The following is a 25,886-nucleotide window of genomic DNA, read 5'->3' on the forward strand; positions in this document are numbered from 1 at the left end:
GGCACTCTTGCGCTTAGATGCCAGAGTGCCTCTATTGTGGGCAGGATAGTTTTGTGCAGGAAGGAGTACCTTGCTGGAGCACACATGCAAAGAGGAAGAAATGAGACAAAATAAATATATTTCTCCTTGTTACCCTAGCCTCTGTAGGTGCACCATTTGGCACTAATCCAGGTTTTAGACTTTAATAAATTTGGGTTTACATCAAGTACATGGGTGAATGTAAAGTAACACAACGGCTGTGCTTTACTTTTTTTTCACAAAGCCATGCAAACCGGGCTTCAATTGGCTTTGTATACCTTAAAAATACATTTTGTGTCCTGGCTGCTCATGCAAAATGTTAGAAATTGTGGTTCCTGGTGTCCAGCTTTATCCTCCTGGTTACGTGTCCTGTGTGCCAGTGGGCGTCTGAGAAGAGAATACCTGAAAGACTTTCTTAGCTAGAAACATATGTCAGGGGTGGAAATTCCTTTGAGGCTAAATGACATGCAGGGACCACAGTTAGTTTACTGTAGAGTGGAGTAATTCCCAGACCTATTGGAAGCAGGATACTGGTTGTTAGGAGAGGGAACAATAAGATAGAGAGAAGACAACTTACTCTTCTTGTTAGAAGTGTTCTCTTATTGGATGTTCCCCAGTGTTTGCGAGGTAAGCTGCCCCCTTGTAAGGTGGAAAGATAAGGAGACTCTGGGAATAAACAACATGCCTTAGTGTTCAAAATAGATACCAAGTCCTTACTCTTGTTACCCACACACCCTCACTTTGAGCTGCAATCGAAGATAAGGTGTTTTTCTTGGTGGTGTTTGTCTTCGAGATTCAAGCCATACATCATTGACTCTCTTAATGTGTAGACAGAACAACCCTTACTTTTGGATTCCCGCCCGAGGGACTAATGGGTGCAGTTGGTATACTCTTCACTGCCTACATAATATTAGGTCTGAGATGTGCAGCACTTTATTCCCCAGCTGATGCCTGCTAAGTCCTCTGTATGGAGAATGGCTGGGGCTATTGCTGGTGAGATGTATCCTACTGAGACTTATTTCTTGTGATGATAGCAGTACCCCTGATGCAGCTTGAAGGTGCTTTTCTTGCAACATCTTGTGAAACAAGACAGGTTCTCCTGTCCCTACCAAAGATGGATGGCCCTTCACCAGAAAAAAAACCGACCAAAGGTGACCCTAACAGAGAAACACTTCCTTTTTGTTAAAAACTGACAAGACCAACACATTTTAGTTCTTCAGTAAAAAATATATATATAAGAAAGTGATACTTAAATTGTCCTAGTGAAATTCCCTGTTCAAAAATGTAGGACCTCATTTAGAGTTTGGCGGATGGGTTACTCTGTCACAAACGTGACGGATATCCCATAGGATATAAAGAACTCATAATACGTTGGACGGGATATCCATCATGTTTGAGATGAAGTAATCCCATCCAACAAACTTTAATTCAGGCCCATAGTGCAATTATTTTCAACATTCATATGGTCCTCTTTTCAATATCTTCTGGGACCGACATGTCACAGCTCTGGCTTATGTTAATAAAACTCAGACATTCATGAAGTTCATAATGATTGTTCAGTGGTTCTGGAGAATACTTCTTAAATTCATGTCAGACAATAGCTTACAGCTAAATACCCCTAAGACCCAGCTAACAGCCTTCAGATCAGCTCTTGCTTCCCCAGACCAGATCGATTTAGGCACCACACCCCTGTTACTCCCAAAGCTAAAAATGTGGGTTTCTTTTCGACTCTGAGCTTTCCTTGAATGTCCAGATGGACCATATGATGGGAAACTGTTGCCACCACTTAAATAAATGAAGCAAAAATTATTCCCATTCTTTCTAATGACCACAGGGCAACTGTTGTGGGATCAGCTACCGATTCAATTACTGTAATGTCATATGCTGTTCCAGGGCCTAAGGTCCACAGACTTCAAAGGGCCCAAGATGCTGCCATTAGCCACGGGTTGCCAGTGAAATAGATAATCTCTTTAAAATAGGTGGAAACTTTATTATATGTCTTAGCAATCTGTTACCGAGCCATTATACCTTGAGAAGCCATCCTTACCTTCCTATCCGGAACCTCATAAGTAGCGACCTCAACTTTCTTGTTTCTGAAAAGGAGAGTTTTCTCCTCTCAAGGGCCAATTTTCTTAAAGTCTTTAATGCATAAACCGTGAAAGTCCCACACACACTCTTCAAAAAGGCCTTATGGGCGTATTTATCATAAGGTCCAATAACCCTTTTGAAGCAGTGTATGCATAACAAAAGCAGCCATTCAGTAAGTCAGTCAAAGGTACTTAAAAGTCAGCATACAGACTCAGCTGGCTTAGGTGGAAATCTTCTCCAGGACTATTAATGTTGTTTTGGCGAATGTGCTTGCTTAGCTGCCCCAACCTCAGTGGTTGGTACCAGCCCATTCCAAACCTTTGATTTTATTTTTTTCTTTTAACTCATACTTTTGAACTTTTGGTTAGATGTATGTTAAATTCATATGTACATAAGGTTCTTCATAACACAGACGATTTATCTTTCACGTTTGGGTTTTGTTTTATCTACGTTTCCTCTTGAATTGGATTCTTCAGTCCTTGTTTGTTGTGTTTTTATAGTGCTGCTCTGTCCTCTTCATTTAGCTGTGCTTTCAACTCACTGCGTGAATTGGTCCTTTGCACTCTTCCTGCTACCAACAAATGAAGTTCCTTCACAGCCTCTGATTCCTTCTTTGATCATGATGTTTCAACTACATACTGTTGGAAATATGGTGTACTGCCTGTTGGGCTTACGCCATCCTTCCTTCTTACTAATAGTGGGTTTAGTCCGATTACGGGAAATTCTCACATCTAAAACCAAGAAAGTGATTACTACAGAAAGGAAGACAAAAAACACCCACTTATTTACAAAGTGGAAAGAAATACAGAACACCTAGCAGCTATAAGATAATAATGTGTAGGAAGTAACAGGGACATACATGCACTCATGCTGCAAATAACGCAACTGGTTTCAAGAGAATAAGAGGGATAAACCCAATGGCCTTGCACTACTACTATTCATACTAACTGACCAACCAATTTTACTTACATAGTGCAACAAAGCACATTTTAATGCGGGGGAGAAAACGAGATAAAGCTATATATGACCACTAATCAATTCATACAAGCACTAACAATAATGTGTATGAATTTATTACATTGTACAGAAATTTACATCAACACAAAAATTGTACAAAAAATAAACACTTGCAAATACCTTTAAATTGTATACCACACAAAAGTATGACTAGTATTCAAATAGTCTTGCTTCGATCTTTCAGTCAAAAAACATAGGCAAAACTTGTTTTTAAACAGTCCTTTCCTCTTCTTCAAGATTGTCTAAGTCGATCAATTCTTTCAAAATATTAACAAACGAAACATAAAAGGGTGAAATATATTAAAACAAATAACGTTCTGAATAATACATGCGCATTTAAATAGTAAAAAAAAAAGTCAAACTATTCTTCTCATTCTTTTTCTTTCCTGTAAATTAGTTTTTTTTTCCTGCCCTTGGCCCCCAACTGCGTGTGTATCTGGTATCATGACATTTATTTTGGTCCTGGTGCCACGCTAATACGAGCGCAGAAGCATTGGTCTGTCCCAGATTATACGAGGTTCTGGAGCTGTCCTGTGTCCTAGAGGGGTGCGCCAAGCGTGGGCTACTGTCCCTGTCCTGTGGATAGCACATAAAGCAGTGGTGGCAGCATCCTGTGTTTTGAGAGTGATAGTGTAATCAGATTTATTTTACCTGTGTCACTTATAGTGTGACTTACAGACACCTAGGGGCATATTTATGAGCCTGTGAGCCGCTGAAGCATCATTTTTTTTACGCTCCCGTGGCGCAGACTACAAAATCATATTTATGAGGCCACGGAAAGCCACTGTGCGTGGCTTTGAATGGCCTCATAGATAAGGAGTAGGGCAAGAAAGCACAAGTTGCAGCGTTGCCTAACTCTGCGCCAGGGAGGCATTCCATGGGAAGTGGGTTCTCCAACGCAACTCCCATGGGTTTCAACGCTTTCCCAGATTTACAAGGACTTGTAAAACTGGAAATGCATCAAATCCTTACTCCTCCCCGATCAGGTATAAGGAGGAGAAATATTTGTATTTCGCCTTGGTTTTCCTCTTTCTTTGTGTGCTGCAGAAGAAAAAGGAAAACACCTCAGGATTGTTTTTGCGTAGGAAGGTGCACAAAAGCAAACCTGCCCACAATACAAGCACCATTGTGCAAGGGTGGCTGCGTTGGCCCTAGGCTGCCGAAACGGCGCAGCACAGGGGGAAAGGACAGAAATGCACCGTATTGCATAAATATGGTTCATTGCTGCCCTTTTACTTTGGCGTAGGGCAGAGCAGTAAAGTGACTGCATAAATGTGGCCCAGTTGTGTAAAACATTGCTGCTATGAGAATGCCCAGAAACGTGCACTAACATCCTGTGTGTATGTCGAGTGCATGAGAAATGCACGTGTAGCACATGTGCAGTAGAAGGATTCTGTGCATGAGTCTCGATGCTGAAGCCAGGGTGGCCCGGCTTTCAGACATTCAGATGGCATCTAGCTTTACGCCAGTATTCAGTTGGTATCCCTCTATGGTTCAGGCGGTGGCTCTCTAGTGGTCAAGAGATATCGTTCTGGCCTCTTAGCTGTATTGGCGTTATCGTTTAAGTTTTCTTCTAAATGATTGATGATTTAAACCTCCCTTGTGTGTGCACAACGCTATTTACCCAATGCTTTAACGTGTGCACATGAGTGAATAGCCTGCATATGGCAAGCGGTGGCAGTTCCCGGAAGTGAGGCCATGACATGCCGCAAGCCACCACAATTTATTGAATCATAGGTTCTGATGACATGTGGCAATGCGTAAATGCTGATGGCATGCAGATACATCAGTACTTATGAAAACAGTGGATGCTGATGGCATGAAGGGATACATAGATAGTAATGGCATTCATAGATACTGATGACACTAGCGATGTGTACTTACAACATGCTATAATATTTAGATACAACATACAGCGATGATCAATACTGAAGACATAAAAAGAAATCAGTGAATGTCAGAGATAGATATCAGCCACGAGAAAGGGCTTCCATGCCTGTTCATATCACCCATTTCCTACAGATAAGGACCACAGACGTATCCATAGCCCTACTTGCTTTGCAACTGCAGACTGGGCTTCATCTCCAGCTCTGTCTTGGTCTTAGACTGTAATCACCAGCCTGTGCCTGTCTCACCGCAGACTTCCAACATCCAAACATGCCCAACGACGATATCCAGAAATCCACATTCATAGCAGAACATGGCATGTTTGCCCAATCCATATCTTCTTCTGGAGATAGGTAGTGCATCTGTGGGGTCATGGCTGATTATAACACTTAGTTGCAGGTTCTTTAATTCTGCTCACGAATGATATTTAGCTCTTCCACAAGCTACAGTCACACATAACGTGTCTTGTGTCTTACAGTTGAACATGATAGGGACACCTTCTACCAAAAACCGTACTGGAAGGAGTTTAAGTTTGACCTGACACAAATTCCACCAGGCGAAGCGGTGACTGCTGCAGAATTCAGAATTTACAAAATGCGAAGTGTGTCACAGCATGCAAATAAGAGCCTGCATATCAGCATTTACGAGATCGTGAAGGAGCACAGCAACAAGTACGTGGCATGAAGGGCAAGGGGGGCGAGAATTTTACACAGCTGACATTTTGGCTATTATTGTATGTCTTTATATGTCTGAACACTTGAGAACAGATGTCTTCAAACTGAGAGGGGCTGAGGGGTGGTGGTTCTTAAATGGTACCAGGGAGAGTCCAGACACTGGCCCAGGGAATCATCATGCTAATAAAAAACAGAGCTGCTATAAGCCACTCTGTAATGTGCCATCACTAACATCTTTTGTCACTCATAGCTTTGCTGGGAGTAGGTGTCAGAGGGTGAGGTAAGGCCCTCCAAATAATCTCTAATCCTCCACCACTTCATTTTAAATAAAGAATCACACCGTGGGATGTCTTACACTTTATTCAGACTACTCTGCCCATAGCATGCTGACAATCAGGTATTTGATTGCATTTTTAAAAGGGATAGAGCTTGTATCACCACATTGGCCACCAATTGAAGACAGTGCCTCATGTGCAGTGATGGTTTGGCAGGCAGCCAAGCTTCTCAGGTACTAGAGTAAGAGCTGCCCTCCGTGTTTATTATCCTTTCCTTGTGAAAGGGGCGGGCCTTGTGGGGTGACCTGGATGAGGGTAGTGCACTGTGCACTCCCCTCAGAGCGGATTTGTGTGTTTGGCCAGCCGTCTCGGGCTGGCCAAACACACATGCGCAATAGGCTGTCTCCAGCCCGGCAACTGTGTTGCCGGGCTGGAGAGAGCCTGCACAGGCTTCCAGTCTGCCTAGGAGCGCCCTGGCAGGGCACTCCCAGCCAATCCTGACGCAACACTGAGCAGCGTCAGGATTGGTGCAGGGCAGGCTGGGAGCCTGTGCCTGGAGCCTGCAGGTGAAGAGCAGCGTGATGGCGAGGGGAAGGTAAGTGTATTTTTATTTTTTTATTTTATTAATAATTCCCCCAAGTCTCCCCCCTGTGCAGCCCGCCCCCTTTATAAGCCCCAACTGCATGCTCTTGTCTTTTCTTTCCTCCCTCCAATATCCATCCCACACCAGAATGGATTTTAGAAGCGAAACTGTTCATCTTGCTACATGAGGTATGGCTCTTGTTTTCTAAAGGTGCGGGGGTCGTTAATCTGCTTATTTCCACATCTCAAAAAAGAATGGGGGTTTCAGGCGTATCTAGTACATCAATCCCCTCAACACCAGATTCCAAATGCGTACATTGGCCCAGATCCTATATTCTCTGACCTAGGCGATTGGATTGTGTTATTGGACTTACAGAATGAGCATTTTTATATACCCATCCTGCAGGCCCACAGCCATTCTCTGTGGGTCAAGGTGGGATAGAAGCATGTTCAATTTGCCGTGCTTTGGCCTCAACAGCAACCCTCGGGTGATCACCAAAGTGTGTGCTGTCCATCTTCTGAGGTATTCCCATACCTGGCTGCTGAAGGCAGGCTCGCTGCAGTCAGTAAGGATGGCAGGCCTTTTGACATTGGTTGAATTCACAAAAAATGAACCTAAGTCGCCCCTGATCCTCTCTCAAGGGCTTCTCCTCACTAGGGCAGACTACTTGAGCTGCTGACCATTTATCTACCTGTGAAGGCATTCCTGCTATCCATCTAGGGGAGGCTAGTGCATGTTCTCACAGACAACACCACCACCAAGATACACTGTAACAAGCAGGGCAGAGTGGGGTCTTGAGTCCTTTGCTAAAAAGCTTTGTGCCTCTGGAGGTGGTTCGAGTTCCAGGGCATCTCTCTGGTTGCCAACTGCCCAGCAGATTCCCTGAATGCCAAAGCAGACAAGCTGAGCAGGTATCATCTGGTGGATCAAATGTAGTGCTTACATCCTGAGGTGGAGCAGGGTGTCTTCCACCAGTGATGAGAGCCCTTGCTAGATCTCTGCACCACTGTCAAGAACATGCAGTGTCAATATTTTTGCACATTGGAGTGTCTGCGATAACACGCATTAGGAGCTGTAATCTGGTTAAAATTCAACAAAGCACTCTCTGTACCCTCTCCCGCCACTTCCTCTCCTGAGCTGAATTTTGCAGAAGATCAAAAAAAATGCACTCAGGTTGTGCTGGTGACCCCGGATTAGGCTTGGAGAGTGCAGTTTGAGGAACTTCTGGGCATGAGCATCTGTTCTCAGATTAGATTGCCACTTCAAGAGGCCCTCTTGTGTCAGATCTATGCAACTCACACATTCATGTATGGAGACTGAGTGTCGGTGATTGACAACATTCAGTTTCCAGACTGAGGGGATGGAAGCCATTCTTCCCTAAACTTAATTTATGCCGGGGGTTGGGACAAATTTGTGACCTGGTACGGTGCCCAGAATATAGACCCCTGACAGGCAAAACTTTCGGACATCTTTTAGGTTGTCTTTAGCTGAACAAGGCCTTGCACTGTGCATTGTAAAAGGTTATCTGTTAACCCCTTCAGTCTTTCTACATTTCCTGGACTAACCATCCTTGTTCAAGTCACCTTTTCGAATGAAATGTATTAAAGTTTTGACACACGTTTCCTACCAAGCCATTTGTGATGCTTCAGTAGGACCTAAATTTGGTCCTGACATTACTCATGTGTACGCTTTTCAAGTCTAAGCATAGCTGTTTGCTCTGTCTCCTGACCTTGAAGACTGTTTTCCTCACTGTAATTGAATCATTTTATCATATGAGTGAAATATAGGCACACTAAGTGCAACCACCCTACACCCAGTGGCGTAACGAAATGTGAGGGGGTCCCCTTGCATAGTACATGGAGCCCACACCTGCCGGACTCAGTCAGGCCAGGGTACTGTGCTGAGGGGGTCCCATGGAGGTTGTGGCCCCCCTGCACTGTGGGGGCAGCTGGGGCTAATGTTACGCCATTGCCTACACCACCTCTTTCCTGCACAAATTGGTGCTGAGGACTTAGGCGATCTCCTTACCTAAATTCGTGTCTGCATTCCATGTTGACAATCCATCACTTTACCAGCTTTATTTGCTATGGCTTGCCCCTCAAAAGAGGAGGGGAGGATTCTTCAATTGGACCACAACAGGGCTTTAAGCTTTAACATAGATGTTACCACAGATCATGAAGTAGACAATCATTTTTTGAGGGATATTCTGGAGCAGAGAAGGGAACAGCTGTGCAGAAGAGGAACCTTGTCGAAGTGGATAGTTCTCTAGCTTAAAACCTGCTATGCACTGGTCAAAAAGCAGGTCACAGAAGGAATGAGAGACTATTCTACAAGGGCCATGGTTGCTACCACTGCACTGGTGTGAGGAATGCCTCTCCTTGACCTCTGCTAGACTGCGAAGTGGACATCAGTGCTTACATTCAAGAATCACTACTTGGCTGCCGGTCCGAGGTAAAGGACACTTCACCTGCTTGGTTCCGCAAGACATTGTGGTCTGAGTGCACTCCACACACCCTCTCTCTTAGGTTGGTCGTGCTTTGGTATCTATTCTAAGGTGAGGATCTGAAAATAGAAGTCCCCATCAGAAGAACGGGTTACTTCACTTACTGGTGGGTACACTATTTAACCGCTGATTCCTCTGCGCCATGCCAATGTCCCCGTTCTGTGGAGTGGCCTCTGTTTAACACTCAAAAAGGTCCCAGGTTATTAATCAGCACAGTGTATCAAACAGTTGTTTGCGTTCCATGTCTAGGGGTGTGGAAAAAGAAAAAGATAAGAAACTGATGTCAGATCACAGGTGTTGTGCTTTTATGCAGCCCCATACTGTGCCTTCTAAGGTTGTATGGAGCCAAAGAGGAGCTGCACAACACCACTTATTAGAGTGCGAGACCACTGCTTTGAAAGTTCTATGGATCTACACTGGTGTTTTGTGGAATATTCTAAAGTGAGGAATCTACAGTTAGAAAGAGTATCGACCGGAAAGAGCATTACTGAAGTTAAGTAACTTGTTCACTTGGTCTTGTAAAAGGCAACAAACACTAGAGATAGCATATATAAGTCTAACACGTTTAACGCAAAATAGCCATTAATTATCAAAAATAAAGCTAAGGATGGACCATACAAACAAACTACAGTTTTGTCCCTTCTTCTGATACATCCATACATTTTGGTGCTAAATATGTATGCTTATTCTCACTGCAAACAAATGGAGGAAAGGACACGTGGTAAGTAGAAACTACAGGTAGGCACTCATGAGCAGGCGAGGACTCCTCCAGTGTGAAGAATGGGAGAAGGCATTGAAAACTAGATGCAGTAAGCATAGTAAAGTGGCTGACTTCACTAATGTATGCATTTCTTGTGTTGGGCCAACTTCAGAAGAAGAGTACACTTTCTAGAACAGTTAGGCTAAAATGTGCAGTGTACAACACAGAATCACAAAATGACAATGCATTTAAATGCACAATAATGCCAACACTTAAGTATGCTGTAAGCAGATAAAAACGAGATTGCAAGTTTTAATATAAACTGAATGGCATATAACATTCTACATTCACAGTCTGGTTCAGGTGGTAGTTAGTTTCTCATAGGACTAATGTTTTCAGTTTGGTAGCCTTGTGTCTGAGATCACCAGTTTAGTGATCCCTTGTCATCAAAGGCTATGGAACTGTTTTTATCCAATCGTATTTTAGGTATAATCACATATCCTGTTTTCTTTGTGTCTGTTTCAGACTTGTTGTTTATTTGAGGGTGATTTTCCCTTCTGTTTTGCTTTGAGTCTCATTTTTTCCCCACCATGAACATATATATGTCCAAAAGAGACATTTCAATAACCCCCTCCCCTATTTTTAGGTCTCGCCTAGACAGCACATGTGCTGTCTCTTCGAGACATTTTGTTCTCTATCAGTGGGATTGACTCCCACCTATTGCTTACCAGTGGTTCACTTCATTGTCGCTCCCATTTGCTTGCTTTTTCATTGGTCAGATGCCCTAGGCAGCACTCCATTTCATGTTTGTTTCTTGCCTGGAGCATGGATATGTGTCCCTCCACTGCTTTTTAGGTCGACTGTAAGCATACGACCTCTTGTATACTTTTAAGTATACTGCTTCTGTGGGCTTCTAGCTATTTCATTTGTTAGTTTTAGTGTCATTTAAAATCCTTGCTTGCTAGTGGTCACTCATGCCTCTTTGTCCCTCCTTCCTCTGTGTGGGAGCAGGGATCAACTACTGTATAATTACGCTTTGTCCTCTTTATCTGGTCTGTAGGGGACTTTTTTTTACTTTCTTTCCTGCTCCTGTCCAGGGAAGCTTCCCTTTTCATTTGCAGAGCATTCTTCCTCTGAGCTTAGCTGTAAACAAGGATATAAATGAGGCTGTTAGCTTGGTCACATTTGGTCTTTGTGGGCTCTCTGCACCCTATCTCAGCTGCCTGGTTCCCACCCTTCCTTGGCTTGTATTTTCTTTACCAAGTGTGCCAGCCTGGAGGATCACTTGTAATTACTTATAACCTAGGCACCCAGCTCTACCAGGTCTCTGCAATCCTTAGAGACAGTGCCCACTTCTGCTCCATGCTGGGATCCTGCTTGCAGCTCCATCAGTGCACCTCAGTTCACACACTACAAGCCCTCAACTGTGCCAATGCCAGAACCCCACACACACTGTCTGTCATTGCACCTCAGTTCTTGTAGTCAGTACACACAGCTGTTCCAGTACTGTGACCTCGCACACAGCACCATCAGTGCACCTCATTTCAGATACTCCAAGACCGCTTCCGTGCCAGGAACCCCACACATGCTGTCTGCCAGAGCACTTCAGTTCTTGCAGTCAAAACACTCTGCTGCTCCCGTACTGGGACCTCAGGCGCAGCTCCGTCAGTGCAACTCCTTTCACACGCTCCAGGCCCTCAGCTGTGCCATTGCCAGGAACCCCACGCATGTTGTCTGTCAGAACACTTCAGTTCTTGCAGTACACTCTGCTGCTCCGATACTGGGACCTCGAGCACAGTTCCATCAATGATCCTCCGTTCAAATGCTCCAAGCCCTTAGCCATGCCAGTGCCATGAACCCTATGCACACTGTCTGCCAGAGCACCTCAGTTCTTACAGTCAGTACACTCTCATGCTTCAGTAATGGGACAGCAAGGCCAGCTCCATCAGTGCACCTCCGTTCACATGCACCAAGCCCTCAACCGTGCCAGAGCCAGGAACCCCATGCACACTGTCTGCCAGAGCACCTCAGTTCTTGCAGTCGGTATACTCTGCTGCTCCAGTGCTGGGACCTCGGGCGCAGAGCCATCAGTGCACCTCCATTTGCATGCTCCAAGCCCTAGCCAGGCCTGTGCCAGGAACCCCACGTACGCTGTCTGATAGAGCACCTCAATTCTTGCAGTTGGTACACTCTGCTACTCCAGTACTGGGCTCTCAGGTGCAGCGCCATAATTGCACCTAAGTTCACACGCTCCAAGCCTTCAGCCGTGCCAGTGCCAGTGCCAGGAACCCCACGTACGCTGTCTGCCAGTGCACCTCAGTTCTTGCAGTTGGTACATTCTGCTGCTCCATTACTGGGACCTCTGGCGCAGTGCCATCAGAGCTCCACTGTTCACATGTTCCAAGCCCTCAGTCGTGCCAGTGCCAGGAACCCCACGCACGCTGTCTGCCAGAGCACCTCAGTTCTTGCAGTCAGTACACTCTGCTATTCAAGTACTAGGATCTCGGACGCAGCTCCATCAGTGCACCTCAGTTCTACCCCGGTGAGGTCACTTCCTTTCCTATACTGGGACCCTGCTCACATACAGTTTCATTACAGCAGTTAAATTCTAATATTCAGTCCCAATGCCAAGCCAGTATTGGACCCAAAAGACCAAAACACAGCTCAGTCAATACACCTCAAGTCTAACACCCAACGTCACTATTGATGGGAACCACCACAGCTCCGCCAGAATCCATCAATTCTAATATTCAGTGCACATTTCTTCTCAGTACTAAGGCTCACACACACACACGCCCTTCAGGACTCCTCGCTTCTGTGGTTCAGAGGCAATGCCACTCCCATGCTGGGCCCCACTCACAGCTTCACCAGGGCACCTCCAGGCTAACACTTGGCAAAACGTGCATGCCAATACTAGGTTCCACACATAGCACCATTAACATACCTCACTTCTGACTTTGTGTGCCCATTACTATTTCAGTACTGCAGCCCACATGCAACTCTGTCAGTGGACCTCAACCCTCACCTGCAGTGCACCACTATTCTAATACTGGGAATTACACAGCGCTTTGTTTCTCATTCCTCACCCGCTGCCTTTCTGTTATTCCAGCACCGGTCCGGGACACAGCTCTGTCTATACCCCCAATCCTGATCTGAAGAGCCCCAATATTGCTGTATTGGGTTTCACATACAACTCTGCCCATGCACCTCCTGCTGTTCTGCCGTGCCCTCTGTTGTTCCACTCTCTGACTCCAGTTTGAGGATGGGAGGGATCCAATTAAATCTATTCTTAGCTGTCATCTTTATTTGGACGGGCCTGTTTCACCTATCTCACTCTGTTCTTTCCTTTACTCAGTTTACTCTCAATGTTTTCTTTCTCCTCCACTTTTCTCTTTCCGGCTCTTAAAATTCACACGTTAACAGTTTATCTCTTTCTTTCAACTGTTTATTTCTACCCCTTTCCTTTAATATTTCCCTCTTCCTCTTGAAAAAATGTGGTTATTTCTTTCCTTCTTTCCTTCCTTTATTTTTTTCTTCATCAGGCATTCATTCTTTAACTATTTTTTTTTCTCTTCCCTTCATTCTTTCTTTATCTTTTTAGGGTTGAGTGCACAAATGCTCTGGCCTGTTGTAATCTGTCTGTGGGCTTTTAACCACACCCACTCTTGCTATTCACTCTTTGTTGTGCTTGTCTTAAGTGCTTCATTTTTATTGGTGCATTTTGTGAAATGTCCCTTCTTTGTGTGCTGAGTTCCCTCCCAGGCGATTTCACCATGCCACCCCAGTTTGGAACCAGCCCGTATGCTCATCAGTCCTGACCCTGTTCCCCATGGGAACAGTCCAGCCTGAACTGCCAGGCCAGGTCTTCCATCATCTGTTGTTTTAGCATTTGTCACCCCAAGTGGGAAGGGTATGCCCAGACGTGTGTCCTGTGCTTGCTATGCCACCAGATTCAAGCTAGCCTGGCTGATGAAGGGTGATATCCTGAAACCGGTCCCTGGATTCTTGTTTCTGGTCGAGGGAAGACCTGGCCTGGCAGCTTGGGCTGGACTGTTCCCGTGGTGAACAGGATCAAGACTGATTTGCATATGGCTGGGCCCAAACTGGAATGGCATGACAAGCAAAAAAACAGATGTATTAAACCCATATCTGTGACTGGGGATGAATGCTTGATTTGCTCTGCATTCCGTCCATCATCTGTTGTTTTTGCAGCTGCATATTGTAAAGGCATTTGACATGAGCTACTTGCGCATCTTATGGACGCATCTTTTGCTCTGCCCAGCAAAATCATTGGGCAGCAGGCCGTTTTATTTTCAGCACTACAGGTATAGATTGAAAATCCCAGCATGTGGAGTGTTGTGGGATGCATAAATCGAGGGCTGCCAAGAGGCCCCTTTTAACAGCGGTACATTTGCCGTGTCCATCCAGCATTTAGTCCTGCTGCCATGTCTGTGTCCCAATGCACCCCCAACGCCCCTCGCTGACAACAGGGAAGCCTTTTCCTGCCAAGTGTGGGGGACGGTAGTTTGAACAACAACATGTCAGTATCTTTAATGTCGCTTGCTCATCAGCCTTGCTGATTTATAAAAGAAAAGGTCATGACAGCTGCCTCAGCATGTCTCATTGTATTGCCTTCTGAAAGATGACAGGATAATGTTGTCAAGCAAGAGGCAACGCTGCGGCAGATCTCTGCAGCTCAGCCATGCACCAGCTAAGATGTCTAATCAGCTGGAATAAATTGCAGCTCTCCTCCCTCTTTCTTTGAATGGAGAAGGGTGAGCAGCAGGAGTAAGGATCAGTGGAGGTGCGCAGTGCATGTCACAGTGCTCTTCTTGTTTCTGCCGTGGGAACACAGAAGCCAGCTCTCCCTTTTCCCTCCTTCCCACTTCTTCCACCATCCGATCAGCATCAAAGGCTCCCTTGGGGGTAATCGTGCGATGTGAGCCCTTTGGAACTCCTGATTGTAAACAAACCTAACGTGCTTTCCAACAACAGCATCCTTTGTTGGCTCAGCGCTGACATAAAATGTAACAATTACCAAACTCAATGTACCAATTTCATTGATCTCTGAAGGATGAAAGGCAGGCTGTTTAGCAACATTCCAGTTACAAATAGCTACAATGGGTGCAATTGTCTTGAGCTATTTTACTAATAGTGTGTGATTGAGGGGCTGGGCATCTAATCTTGGTGTGTCTTCTTTACTTGAGAGACAGTGCCTCTGTCTTGATTACTTGGGATACTCCATAAACAGTGGCAAGGAAGGTCGGCATGCCCCATGCCTGTTTCTTTTCCACTCCCTGTTTCTCCTTCCCCTCCCGCCCACTCTGTCCCTGTTTCTCCTTCCCCTGTTTCTCCTTCCCCCACCCACCCACCCACCCTGTTTCTCCTTCCCCCACCCACCCACCCACCCTGTTTCTCCTTCCCCCACCCACCCACCCACCCAGTTTCTCCTTCCCCCACCCACCCACCCACCCAGTTTCTCCTTCCCCCACCCACCCACCCAGTTTCTCCTTCCCCCACCCACCCAGTTTCTCCTTCCCCCACCCACCCACCCACCCAGTTTCTCCTTCCCCCACCCACCCACCCACCCAGTTTCTCCTTCCCCCACCCACCCACCCAGTTTCTCCTTCCCCCACCCACCCACCCAGTTTCTCCTTCCCCCACCCACCCACCCAGTTTCTCCTTCCCCCACCCACCCAGTTTCTCCTTCCCCCACCCACCCACCCACCCACCCAGTTTCTCCTTCCCCACCCAGTTTCTCCTTCCCCCACCCACCCACCCAGTTTCTCCTTCCCCCACCCACCCACCCAGTTTCTCCTTCCCCCACCCACCCACCCCACCCTGTTTCTCCTTCCACCACCCACCCACCCTGTTTCTCCTTCCACCACCCACCCACCCTGTTTCTCCTTCCACCACCCACCCACCCACCCTGTTTCTCCTCCCCCCACCCACCCACCCACCCTGTTTCTCCTCCCCCCACCCACCCACCCACCCTGTTTCTCCTCCCCCCACCCACCCACCCACCCTGTTTCTCCTCCCCCACCCACCCACCCTCTCCGTTTCTCCTCATGCACCCACCCACCCTCTCCGTTTCTCCTCCCCCACCCACCCTCTCCGTTTCTCCTCCCCCACCCACCCACCCTCTCCCTGTTTCTCCTTCCCCCCACCCACCCACCCTGTTTCTCCTTCCCCCCACCCACCCACCCTGTTTCTCCTTCCCCCACCCACCCACCCACCCTGTTTCTCCTTCCCCCACCCACCCACCCACCCTGTTTCTCCTTCCCCCACCCACCCACCCAGTTTCTCCTTCCCCCACCCACCCACCCACCCACCCAGTTTCTCCTTCCCCCACCCACCCACCCACCCAGTTTCTCCTTCCCCCACCCACCCACCCACCCAGTTTCTCCTTCCCCCACCCACCCACCCCACCCTGTTTCTCCTTCCCCCACCCACCCACCCACCCCACCCTGTTTCTCCTTCCACCACCCACCCACCCTGTTTCTCCTTCCACCACCCACCCACCCTGTTTCTCCTTCCCCCACCCACCCACCCACCCTGTTTCTCCTTCCCCCACCCACCCACCCACCCTGTTTCTCCTTCCCCCACCCACCCACCCACCCTGTTTATCCTCCCCCACCCACCCACCCTGTCCCTGTTTCTCCTCCCCCCACCCACCCACCCTTTCCCTGTTTCTCCTCCCCCCACCCACCCACCCTTTCCCTGTTTCTCCTCCCCCCACCCACCCACCCTTTCCCTGTTTCTCCTCCCCCCACCCACCCACCATGTCCCTGTTTCTCCTCCCCCCACCCACCCACCTTGTCCCTGTTTCTCCTCCCCCCACCCACCCACCTTGTCCCTGTTTCTCCTCCCATGTCCCCGTTTCTCCTCCCCCCACCCACCCTGTCCCTGTTTCTCCTCCCCCCACCCACCCACCCTGTCCCTGTTTCTCCTCCCCCCACCCACCCACCCTGTCCCTGTTTCTCCTCCCCCCACCCACCCACCCTGTCCCTGTTTCTCCTCCCCCCCCACCCACCCTGTCCCTGTTTCTCCTCCCCCCCCACCCACCCTGTCCCTGTTTCTCCTCCATGTCCCTGTTTCTCCTCCCCCACCCACCCACCTTGTCCCTGTTTCTCCTCCCCCCACCCACCCACCTTGTCCCTGTTTCTCCTCCCCCCACCCACCCACCTTGTCCCTGTTTCTCCTCCCCCCACCCACCCACCCTGTCTCCGTTTCTCCTCCCCCCACCCACCCACCCTGTCTCCGTTTCTCCTCCCCCCACCCACCCACCCTGTCCCCGTTTCTCCTCCCCCCACCCACCCACCCTGTCCCCGTTTCTCCTCCCCCGACCCACCCACCCTGTCCCTGTTTCTCCTCCCCCCACCCACCCACCCTGTCCCCGTTTCTCCTCCCCCCACCCACCCACCCTGTCCCCGTTTCTCCTCCCCCCACCCACCCACCCTGTCCCCGTTTTCCCTGTTCCCGTTTCTCCTCCCCCCACCCACCCACCCTGTCCCCGTTTTCCCTGTTCCCGTTTCTCCTCCCCCCACCCACCCACCCTGTCCCCGTTTCACCTGTCCCCGTTTCTCCTCCCCCACCCATCCACCCACCCTGTCCCCGTTTCTCCTCCCCCACCCACCCACCCTGTCCCCGTTTCTCCTCCCCCACCCACCCACCCTGTCCCCGTTTCTCCTCCCCCACCCACCCACCCTGTCCCCGTTTCTCCTCCCCCACCCACCCACCCTGTCCCCGTTTCTCCTCCCCCACCCACCCACCCTGTCCCGGTTTCTCCTCCCCCACCCACCCACCCTGTCCCGGTTTCTCCTCCCCCACCCACCCACCATGTCCCGGTTTCTCCTCCCCCACCCACCCACCCTGTCCCGGTTTCTCCTCCCCCACCCACCCACCCTGTCCCGGTTTCTCCTCCCCCACCCACCCACCCTGTCCCGGTTTCTCCTCCCCCACCCACCCACCCTGTCCCCGTTTCTCCTATGTCACCCACCCACCCTGTCCCCGTTTCTCCTATCCCACCCACCCACCCTGTCCCCGTTTCTCCTATCCCACCCACCCACCCACCCTGTCCCCGTTTCTCCTATCCCACCCACCCACCCTGTCCCCGTTTCTCCTATCCCACCCACCCTCTCCCTGTTTCTCCTCCCCCACCCACCCACCCTCTCCCTGTTTCTCCTCCCCCACCCACCCACCCTCTCCCTGTTTCTCCTCCCCCACCCACCCACCCTCTCCCTGTTTCTCCTCCCCCACCCACCCACCCTCTCCCTGTTTCTCCTCCCCCACCCACCCACCCTCTCCCTGTTTCTCCTACCCCCCCACCCACCCTGTCCCTGTTTCTCCTACCCCCCCACCCACCCTGTCCCTGTTTCTCCTACCCCCCACCCACCCTGTCCCTGTTTCTCCTACCCCCCACCCACCCACCCTGTCCCTGTTTCTCCTACCCCCCACCCACCCACCCTGTCCCTGTTTCTCCTACCCCCCACCCACCCACCCTGTCCCTGTTTCTCCTACCCCCACCCACCCTATCCCTGTTTCTCCTACCCAGTCCCTGTTTCTCCTCCCCCCCCACCCACCCACCCTGTCCCTGTTTCTCCTCCCCCACCCACCCACCCTGTCCCGGTTTCTCCTCCCCCACCCACCCACCCTGTCCCGGTTTCTCCTCCCCCACCCACCCACCCTGTCCCCGTTTCTCCTATGTCACCCACCCACCCTGTCCCCGTTTCTCCTATCCCACCCACCCACCCTGTCCCCGTTTCTCCTATCCCACCCACCCACCCTGTCCCCGTTTCTCCTATCCCACCCACCCACCCTGTCCCCGTTTCTCCTATCCCACCCACCCTCTCCCTGTTTCTCCTCCCCCACCCACCCACCCTCTCCCTGTTTCTCCTCCCCCACCCACCCACCCTCTCCCTGTTTCTCCTCCCCCACCCACCCACCCTCTCCCTGTTTCTCCTCCCCCACCCACCCACCCTCTCCCTGTTTCTCCTACCCCCCCACCCACCCTGTCCCTGTTTCTCCTACCCCCCCACCCACCCTGTCCCTGTTTCTCCTACCCCCCACCCACCCTGTCCCTGTTTCTCCTACCCCCCACCCACCCACCCTGTCCCTGTTTCTCCTACCCCCCACCCACCCTGTCCCTGTTTCTCCTACCCCCCACCCACCCACCCTGTCCCTGTTTCTCCTACCCCCACCCACCCTATCCCTGTTTCTCCTACCCAGTCCCTGTTTCTCCTCCCCCCCCACCCACCCACCCTGTCCCTGTTTCTCCTCCCCCCCACCCACCCTGTCCCTGTATCTCCTCCCCCCCACCCACCCACCCTGTCCCTGTTTCTCCACCCCCCCACCCACCCACCCACCCTGTCCCTGTCCCTGTTTCTCCTCCCCCCCACCCACCCACCCACCCTGTCCCTGTTTCTCCTCCCCCCACCCACCCACCCTGTCCCTGTTTCTCCTCCCCCCACCCACCCACCCTGTCCCTGTTTCTCCTCCCCCCACCCACCCACCCTGTCCCTGTTTCTCCTCCCCCACCCACCCAGTCCCTGTTTCTCCTCCACCCACCCTGTCCCTCCTCCCCCACCCACCCACCCTTTCCCTGTTTCTCCTCCCCCACCCACCCACCCTTTCCCTGTTTCTCCTCCCCCACCCACCCACCCTTTCCCTGTTTCTCCTCCCCCACCCACCCACCCTTTCCCTGTTTCTCCTCCCCCACCCACCCACCCTGTCCCTGTTTCTCCTCCCCCACCCACCCACCCTGTCCCTGTTTCTCCTCCCCCACCCACCCACCCTGTCCCTGTTTCTCCTCCCCCCACCCACCCACCCTGTCCCTGTTTCTCCTCCCCCCACCCACCCACCCTGTCCCTGTTTCTCCTCCCCCACCCACCCACCCTGTCCCTGTTTCTCCTCCCCCCACCCACCCTGTCCCTGTTTCTCCTCCCCCATCCACCCACCCAGTCCCTGTTTCTCCTCCCCCACCCACCCACCCTGTCCCTGTTTCTCCTCCCCCACCCACCCACCCTGTCCCTGTTTCTCCTCCCCCACCCACCCACCCTGTCCCTGTTTCTCCTCCCCCACCCACCCTGTCCCTGTTTCTCCCCCCCCACCCACCCACCCTGTCCCTGTTTCTCCTCCCCCCACCCACCCACCCTGTCCCTGTTTCTCCTCCCCCCACCCACCCACCCTGTCCCTGTTTCTCCTCCCCCAAACACCCACCCTGTCCCTGTTTCTCCTCCCCCACCCACCCACCCTGTCCCTGTTTCTCCTCCCCCACCCCACCCTGTCCCTGTTTCTCCTCCACCCACCCTGTCCCTGTTTCTCCTCCCCCCACCCACCCACCCTGTCCCTGTTTCTCCTCCCCCCACCCACCCACCCTGTCCCTGTTTCTCCTCCCCCCCACCCACCCAGTCCCTGTTTCTCCTCCCCCCCACCCTGTCCCTGTTTCTCCTCCCCCCCACCCACCCACCCTGTCCCTGTTTCTCCTCCCCCCCACCCACCCACCCTGTCCCTGTTTCTCCTCCCCCCCCACCCACACACCCTGTCCCTGTTTCTCCTCCCCCCCACCCACCCACCCTGTCCCTGTTTCTCCTCCACCCCACCCACCCACCCTGTCCCTGTTTCTCCTCCACCCCACCCACCCACCCTGTCCCTGTTTCTCCTCCACCCCACCCACCCTGTCCCTGTTTCTCCTCCACCCCACCCACCCACCCTGTCCCTGTTTCTCCTCCACCCCACCCACCCTGTCCCTGTTTCTCCTCCACCCACCCACCCTGTCCCTGTTTCTCCTCCACCCACCCACCCTGTCCCTTTTTCTCCTCCACCCACCCAGTCCGTTTCTCCTCCAATGTCCCTGTTTCTCCTCCCCCCACACACCCACCCTGTCCCTGTTTCTCCTCCAATGTCCCTGTTTCTCCTCCCCCCACCCACCCACCCACCCTGTCCCTGTTTCTCCTACCCCCACCCACCCACCCTGTCCCTGTTTCTCCTACCCCCACCTACCCACCCTGTCCCTGTTTCTCCTACCCCCACCCACCCACCCTGTCCCTGTTTCTCTCCCACCCTGTCCCTGTTTCTCCTACCCCCACCCACCCACCCTGTCCCTGTTTCTCCTACCCCCACCCACCCACCCTGTCCCTGTTTCTCCTACCCCCACCCACCCTGTCCCTGTTTCTCCTACCCCCACCCACCCACCCTGTCCCTGTTTCTCCTACCCCCACCCACCCGGTCCCTGTTTCTCCTACCCCCACCCAACCACCCGGTCCCTGTTTCTCCTACCCCCACCCACCCGGTCCATGTTACTCCTACCCCCAACAACCCACTCGGTCAATGTTTCTCCTACCACCACCCACCCACCCTGTTTCTCCTACAACACCCACCCACCCTGTTTCTCCTACCCCCACCCACCCACCCTGTTTCTCCTTCCCCCACCCACCCTGTCTCTGTTTCTCCTTCCCCCACCCACCCCCTGTTTCTCCTTCCCCCACCCACCCACCCTGTTTCTCCTTCCCCCACCCACCCACCCACCCTGTTTCTCCTTCCCCCACCCACCCACCCACCCTGTTTCTCCTTCCCCCACCCACCCACCCAACCTGTTTCTCCTTCCCCCACCCACCCACCCTGTTTCTCCTTCCCCCAACCACCCACCCACCCAGTTTCTCCTTCCCTCACCCACCCACCCTGTTTCTCCTTCTAACCACCCACCCGCCCTGTTTCTCCTTCCATTACCCACCCACCGCCCTGTTTCTCCTTCCCCTACCCACCCACCCGCCCTGTTTCTCCTACCCCCACCCACCCACCCTGTCCCTGTTTCTCCTACCCCCACCCACCCACCCTGTCCCTGTTTCTCCTACCCCCACCCACCCACCCTGTCCCTGTTTCTCCTACCCCCACCCACCCACCCTGTCCCTGTTTCTCCTACCCCCACCCACCCTGTCCCTGTTTCTCCTACAACCACAAATCCCACCCTGATTCTGTTTCTCCTACCCCCACCCACCCTGTCCCTGTTTCTCCTGCCCCCACCCACCCACCCACCCTGTCCCTGTTTCTCCTACCCAGTACCCCCCACCCACCCTGTCCCTGTCCCTGTTTCTCCTACCCCCACCGACCCTATCCCTGTTTCTCCTACCCAGTCCCTGTTTCTCCTACCCAACACCCACCCACCCTGTCCATGTTTCTCCTACCCCCCACCCACCCACCCTGTCCATGTTTCTACTGACCCCCTCCCACCCACCCTGTCCATGTTTCTCCTACCCCCCACCCACCCAGTCCATGTTTCTCCTACCCCCCCACCCACTCTGTCCCTGTTTCTCCTCCACCCACCCACCCTGTCCCTGTTTCTCCTCCGCCCACCCACCCACCCTGTCCCTGTTTCTCCTCCCCCCATCCACCCACCCTATCCCTGTTTCTCCTCCACCCACCCTGTCCCTGTTTCTCCTCCCCCCACCCTGTCCCTGTTTCTCCTCCCCCCACCCACCCACCCTGTCCCTGTTTCTCCTCCCCCCACCCACCCACCATGTCCCTGTTTCTCCTCCCCCCACCCACCCACCCTGTCCCTGTTTCTCCTCCACCCACCCTGTCCCTCCTCCCCCCACCCACCCTGTCCCTGTTTCTCCTCCCCCCACCCACCCACCCTGTCCCTGTTTCTCCTCCATGTCCCTGTTTCTCCTCCCCCACCCACCCACCCTGTCCCTGTTTCTCCTCCCCCACCCACCCACCCTCTCCCTGTTTCTCCTCCCCCACCCACCCACCCTCTCCCTGTTTCTCCTCCCCCACCCACCCACCCTGTCCCTGTTTCTCCTCCCCCACCCACCCACCCTGTCCCTGTTTCTCCTCCCCCACCCACCCACCCTGTCCCTGTTTCTCCTCCCCCACCCACCCACCCTGTCCCTGTTTCTCCTCCCCCACCCACCCACCTTGTCCCTGTTTCTCCTCCCATGTCCCTGTTTCTCCTCCCCCCACCCACCCTGTCCCTGTTTCTCCTCCCCCCACCCACCCACCCTGTCCCCGTTTCTCCTCCCCCCACCCACCCACCCTGTCCCCGTTTCTCCTCCCCCCACCCACCCACCCTGTTCCCGTTTCTCCTCCCCCCACCCACCCACCCTGTTCCCGTTTCTCCTCCCCCCACCCACCCTGTTCCCGTTTCTCCTCCCCCCACCCACCCACCCTGTTCCCGATTCTCCTCCCCCACCCACCCACCCACCCTGTCCCCGTTTCTCCTCCCCCACCCACCCACCCTGTTCCCGTTTCTCCTCCCCCACCCACCCACCCTGTTCCCGTTTCTCCTCCCCCACCCACCCACCCTGTTCCCGTTTCTCCTCCCCCACCCACCCACCCTGTTCCCGTTTCTCCTCCCCCCACCCACCCACCCTGTCCCCGTTTTCCCTGTTCCCGTTTCTCCTCCCCCCACCCACCCACCCTGTCCCCGTTTTCCCTGTTCCCGTTTCTCCTCCCCCCACCCACCCACCCTGTCCCCGTTTCACCTGTCCCCGTTTCTCCTCCCCCACCCATCCACCCACCCTGTCCCCGTTTCTCCTCCCCCACCCACCCACCCTGTCCCCGTTTCTCCTCCCCCACCCACCCACCCTGTCCCCGTTTCTCCTCCCCCACCCACCCACCCTGTCCCCGTTTCTCCTCCCCCACCCACCCACCCTGTCCCCGTTTCTCCTCCCCCACCCACCCACCCTGTCCCGGTTTCTCCTCCCCCACCCACCCACCCTGTCCCGGTTTCTCCTCCCCCACCCACCCACCATGTCCCGGTTTCTCCTCCCCCACCCACCCACCCTGTCCCGGTTTCTCCTCCCCCACCCACCCACCCTGTCCCGGTTTCTCCTCCCCCACCCACCCACCCTGTCCCGGTTTCTCCTCCCCCACCCACCCACCCTGTCCCCGTTTCTCCTATGTCACCCACCCACCCTGTCCCCGTTTCTCCTATCCCACCCACCCACCCTGTCCCCGTTTCTCCTATCCCACCCACCCACCCACCCTGTCCCCGTTTCTCCTATCCCACCCACCCACCCTGTCCCCGTTTCTCCTATCCCACCCACCCTCTCCCTGTTTCTCCTCCCCCACCCACCCACCCTCTCCCTGTTTCTCCTCCCCCACCCACCCACCCTCTCCCTGTTTCTCCTCCCCCACCCACCCACCCTCTCCCTGTTTCTCCTCCCCCACCCACCCACCCTCTCCCTGTTTCTCCTACCCCCCCACCCACCCTGTCCCTGTTTCTCCTACCCCCCCACCCACCCTGTCCCTGTTTCTCCTACCCCCCACCCACCCTGTCCCTGTTTCTCCTACCCCCCACCCACCCACCCTGTCCCTGTTTCTCCTACCCCCCACCCACCCACCCTGTCCCTGTTTCTCCTACCCCCCACCCACCCACCCTGTCCCTGTTTCTCCTACCCCCACCCACCCTATCCCTGTTTCTCCTACCCAGTCCCTGTTTCTCCTCCCCCCCCACCCACCCACCCTGTCCCTGTTTCTCCTCCCCCACCCACCCACCCTGTCCCGGTTTCTCCTCCCCCACCCACCCACCCTGTCCCGGTTTCTCCTCCCCCACCCACCCACCCTGTCCCCGTTTCTCCTATGTCACCCACCCACCCTGTCCCCGTTTCTCCTATCCCACCCACCCACCCTGTCCCCGTTTCTCCTATCCCACCCACCCACCCTGTCCCCGTTTCTCCTATCCCACCCACCCACCCTGTCCCCGTTTCTCCTATCCCACCCACCCACCCTGTCCCCGTTTCTCCTATCCCACCCACCCTCTCCCTGTTTCTCCTCCCCCACCCACCCACCCTCTCCCTGTTTCTCCTCCCCCACCCACCCACCCTCTCCCTGTTTCTCCTCCCCCACCCACCCACCCTCTCCCTGTTTCTCCTACCCCCCCACCCACCCTGTCCCTGTTTCTCCTACCCCCCCACCCACCCTGTCCCTGTTTCTCCTACCCCCCACCCACCCTGTCCCTGTTTCTCCTACCCCCCACCCACCCACCCTGTCCCTGTTTCTCCTACCCCCCACCCACCCTGTCCCTGTTTCTCCTACCCCCCACCCACCCACCCTGTCCCTGTTTCTCCTACCCCCACCCACCCTATCCCTGTTTCTCCTACCCAGTCCCTGTTTCTCCTCCCCCCCCACCCACCCACCCTGTCCCTGTTTCTCCTCCCCCCCACCCACCCTGTCCCTGTATCTCCTCCCCCCCACCCACCCACCCTGTCCCTGTTTCTCCACCCCCCCACCCACCCACCCACCCTGTCCCTGTCCCTGTTTCTCCTCCCCCCCACCCACCCACCCACCCTGTCCCTGTTTCTCCTCCCCCCACCCACCCACCCTGTCCCTGTTTCTCCTCCCCCCACCCACCCACCCTGTCCCTGTTTCTCCTCCCCCCACCCACCCACCCTGTCCCTGTTTCTCCTCCCCCACCCACCCAGTCCCTGTTTCTCCTCCACCCACCCTGTCCCTCCTCCCCCACCCACCCACCCTTTCCCTGTTTCTCCTCCCCCACCCACCCACCCTTTCCCTGTTTCTCCTCCCCCACCCACCCACCCTTTCCCTGTTTCTCCTCCCCCACCCACCCACCCTTTCCCTGTTTCTCCTCCCCCACCCACCCACCCTGTCCCTGTTTCTCCTCCCCCACCCACCCACCCTGTCCCTGTTTCTCCTCCCCCACCCACCCACCCTGTCCCTGTTTCTCCTCCCCCCACCCACCCACCCTGTCCCTGTTTCTCCTCCCCCCACCCACCCACCCTGTCCCTGTTTCTCCTCCCCCACCCACCCACCCTGTCCCTGTTTCTCCTCCCCCACCCACCCACCCTGTCCCTGTTTCTCCTCCCCCCACCCACCCTGTCCCTGTTTCTCCTCCCCCATCCACCCACCCAGTCCCTGTTTCTCCTCCCCCACCCACCCACCCTGTCCCTGTTTCTCCTCCCCCACCCACCCACCCTGTCCCTGTTTCTCCTCCCCCACCCACCCACCCTGTCCCTGTTTCTCCTCCCCCACCCACCCACCCAGTCCCTGTTTCTCCTCCCCCACCCACCCACCCTGTCCCTGTTTCTCCTCCCCCACCCACCCACCCTGTCCCTGTTTCTCCTCCCCCACCCACCCACCCTGTCCCTGTTTCTCCTCCCCCACCCACCCTGTCCCTGTTTCT

The 25,886-nt window shown here is 53.6% G+C and overlaps 1 protein-coding gene across 1 annotated transcript in view; it reads left to right on the forward strand.

Annotated features, from left to right (window-relative positions):
- LOC138284536 (bone morphogenetic protein 8A-like) overlaps positions 1-25,886 on the forward strand; it is a 203,771-nt gene that overhangs the window by 71,349 nt on the left and 106,536 nt on the right. Inside the window, exon 2 of the mRNA XM_069223415.1 lies at positions 5,489-5,681. Within this exon, the coding sequence (XP_069079516.1) occupies positions 5,489-5,681 (193 nt within the window). The remainder of the gene's footprint in view (positions 1-5,488; positions 5,682-25,886) is intronic.

This window comes from Pleurodeles waltl, chromosome 3_1 (assembly GCF_031143425.1).
Source record: "Pleurodeles waltl isolate 20211129_DDA chromosome 3_1, aPleWal1.hap1.20221129, whole genome shotgun sequence".
NCBI lineage: Eukaryota > Metazoa > Chordata > Amphibia > Caudata > Salamandridae > Pleurodeles > Pleurodeles waltl.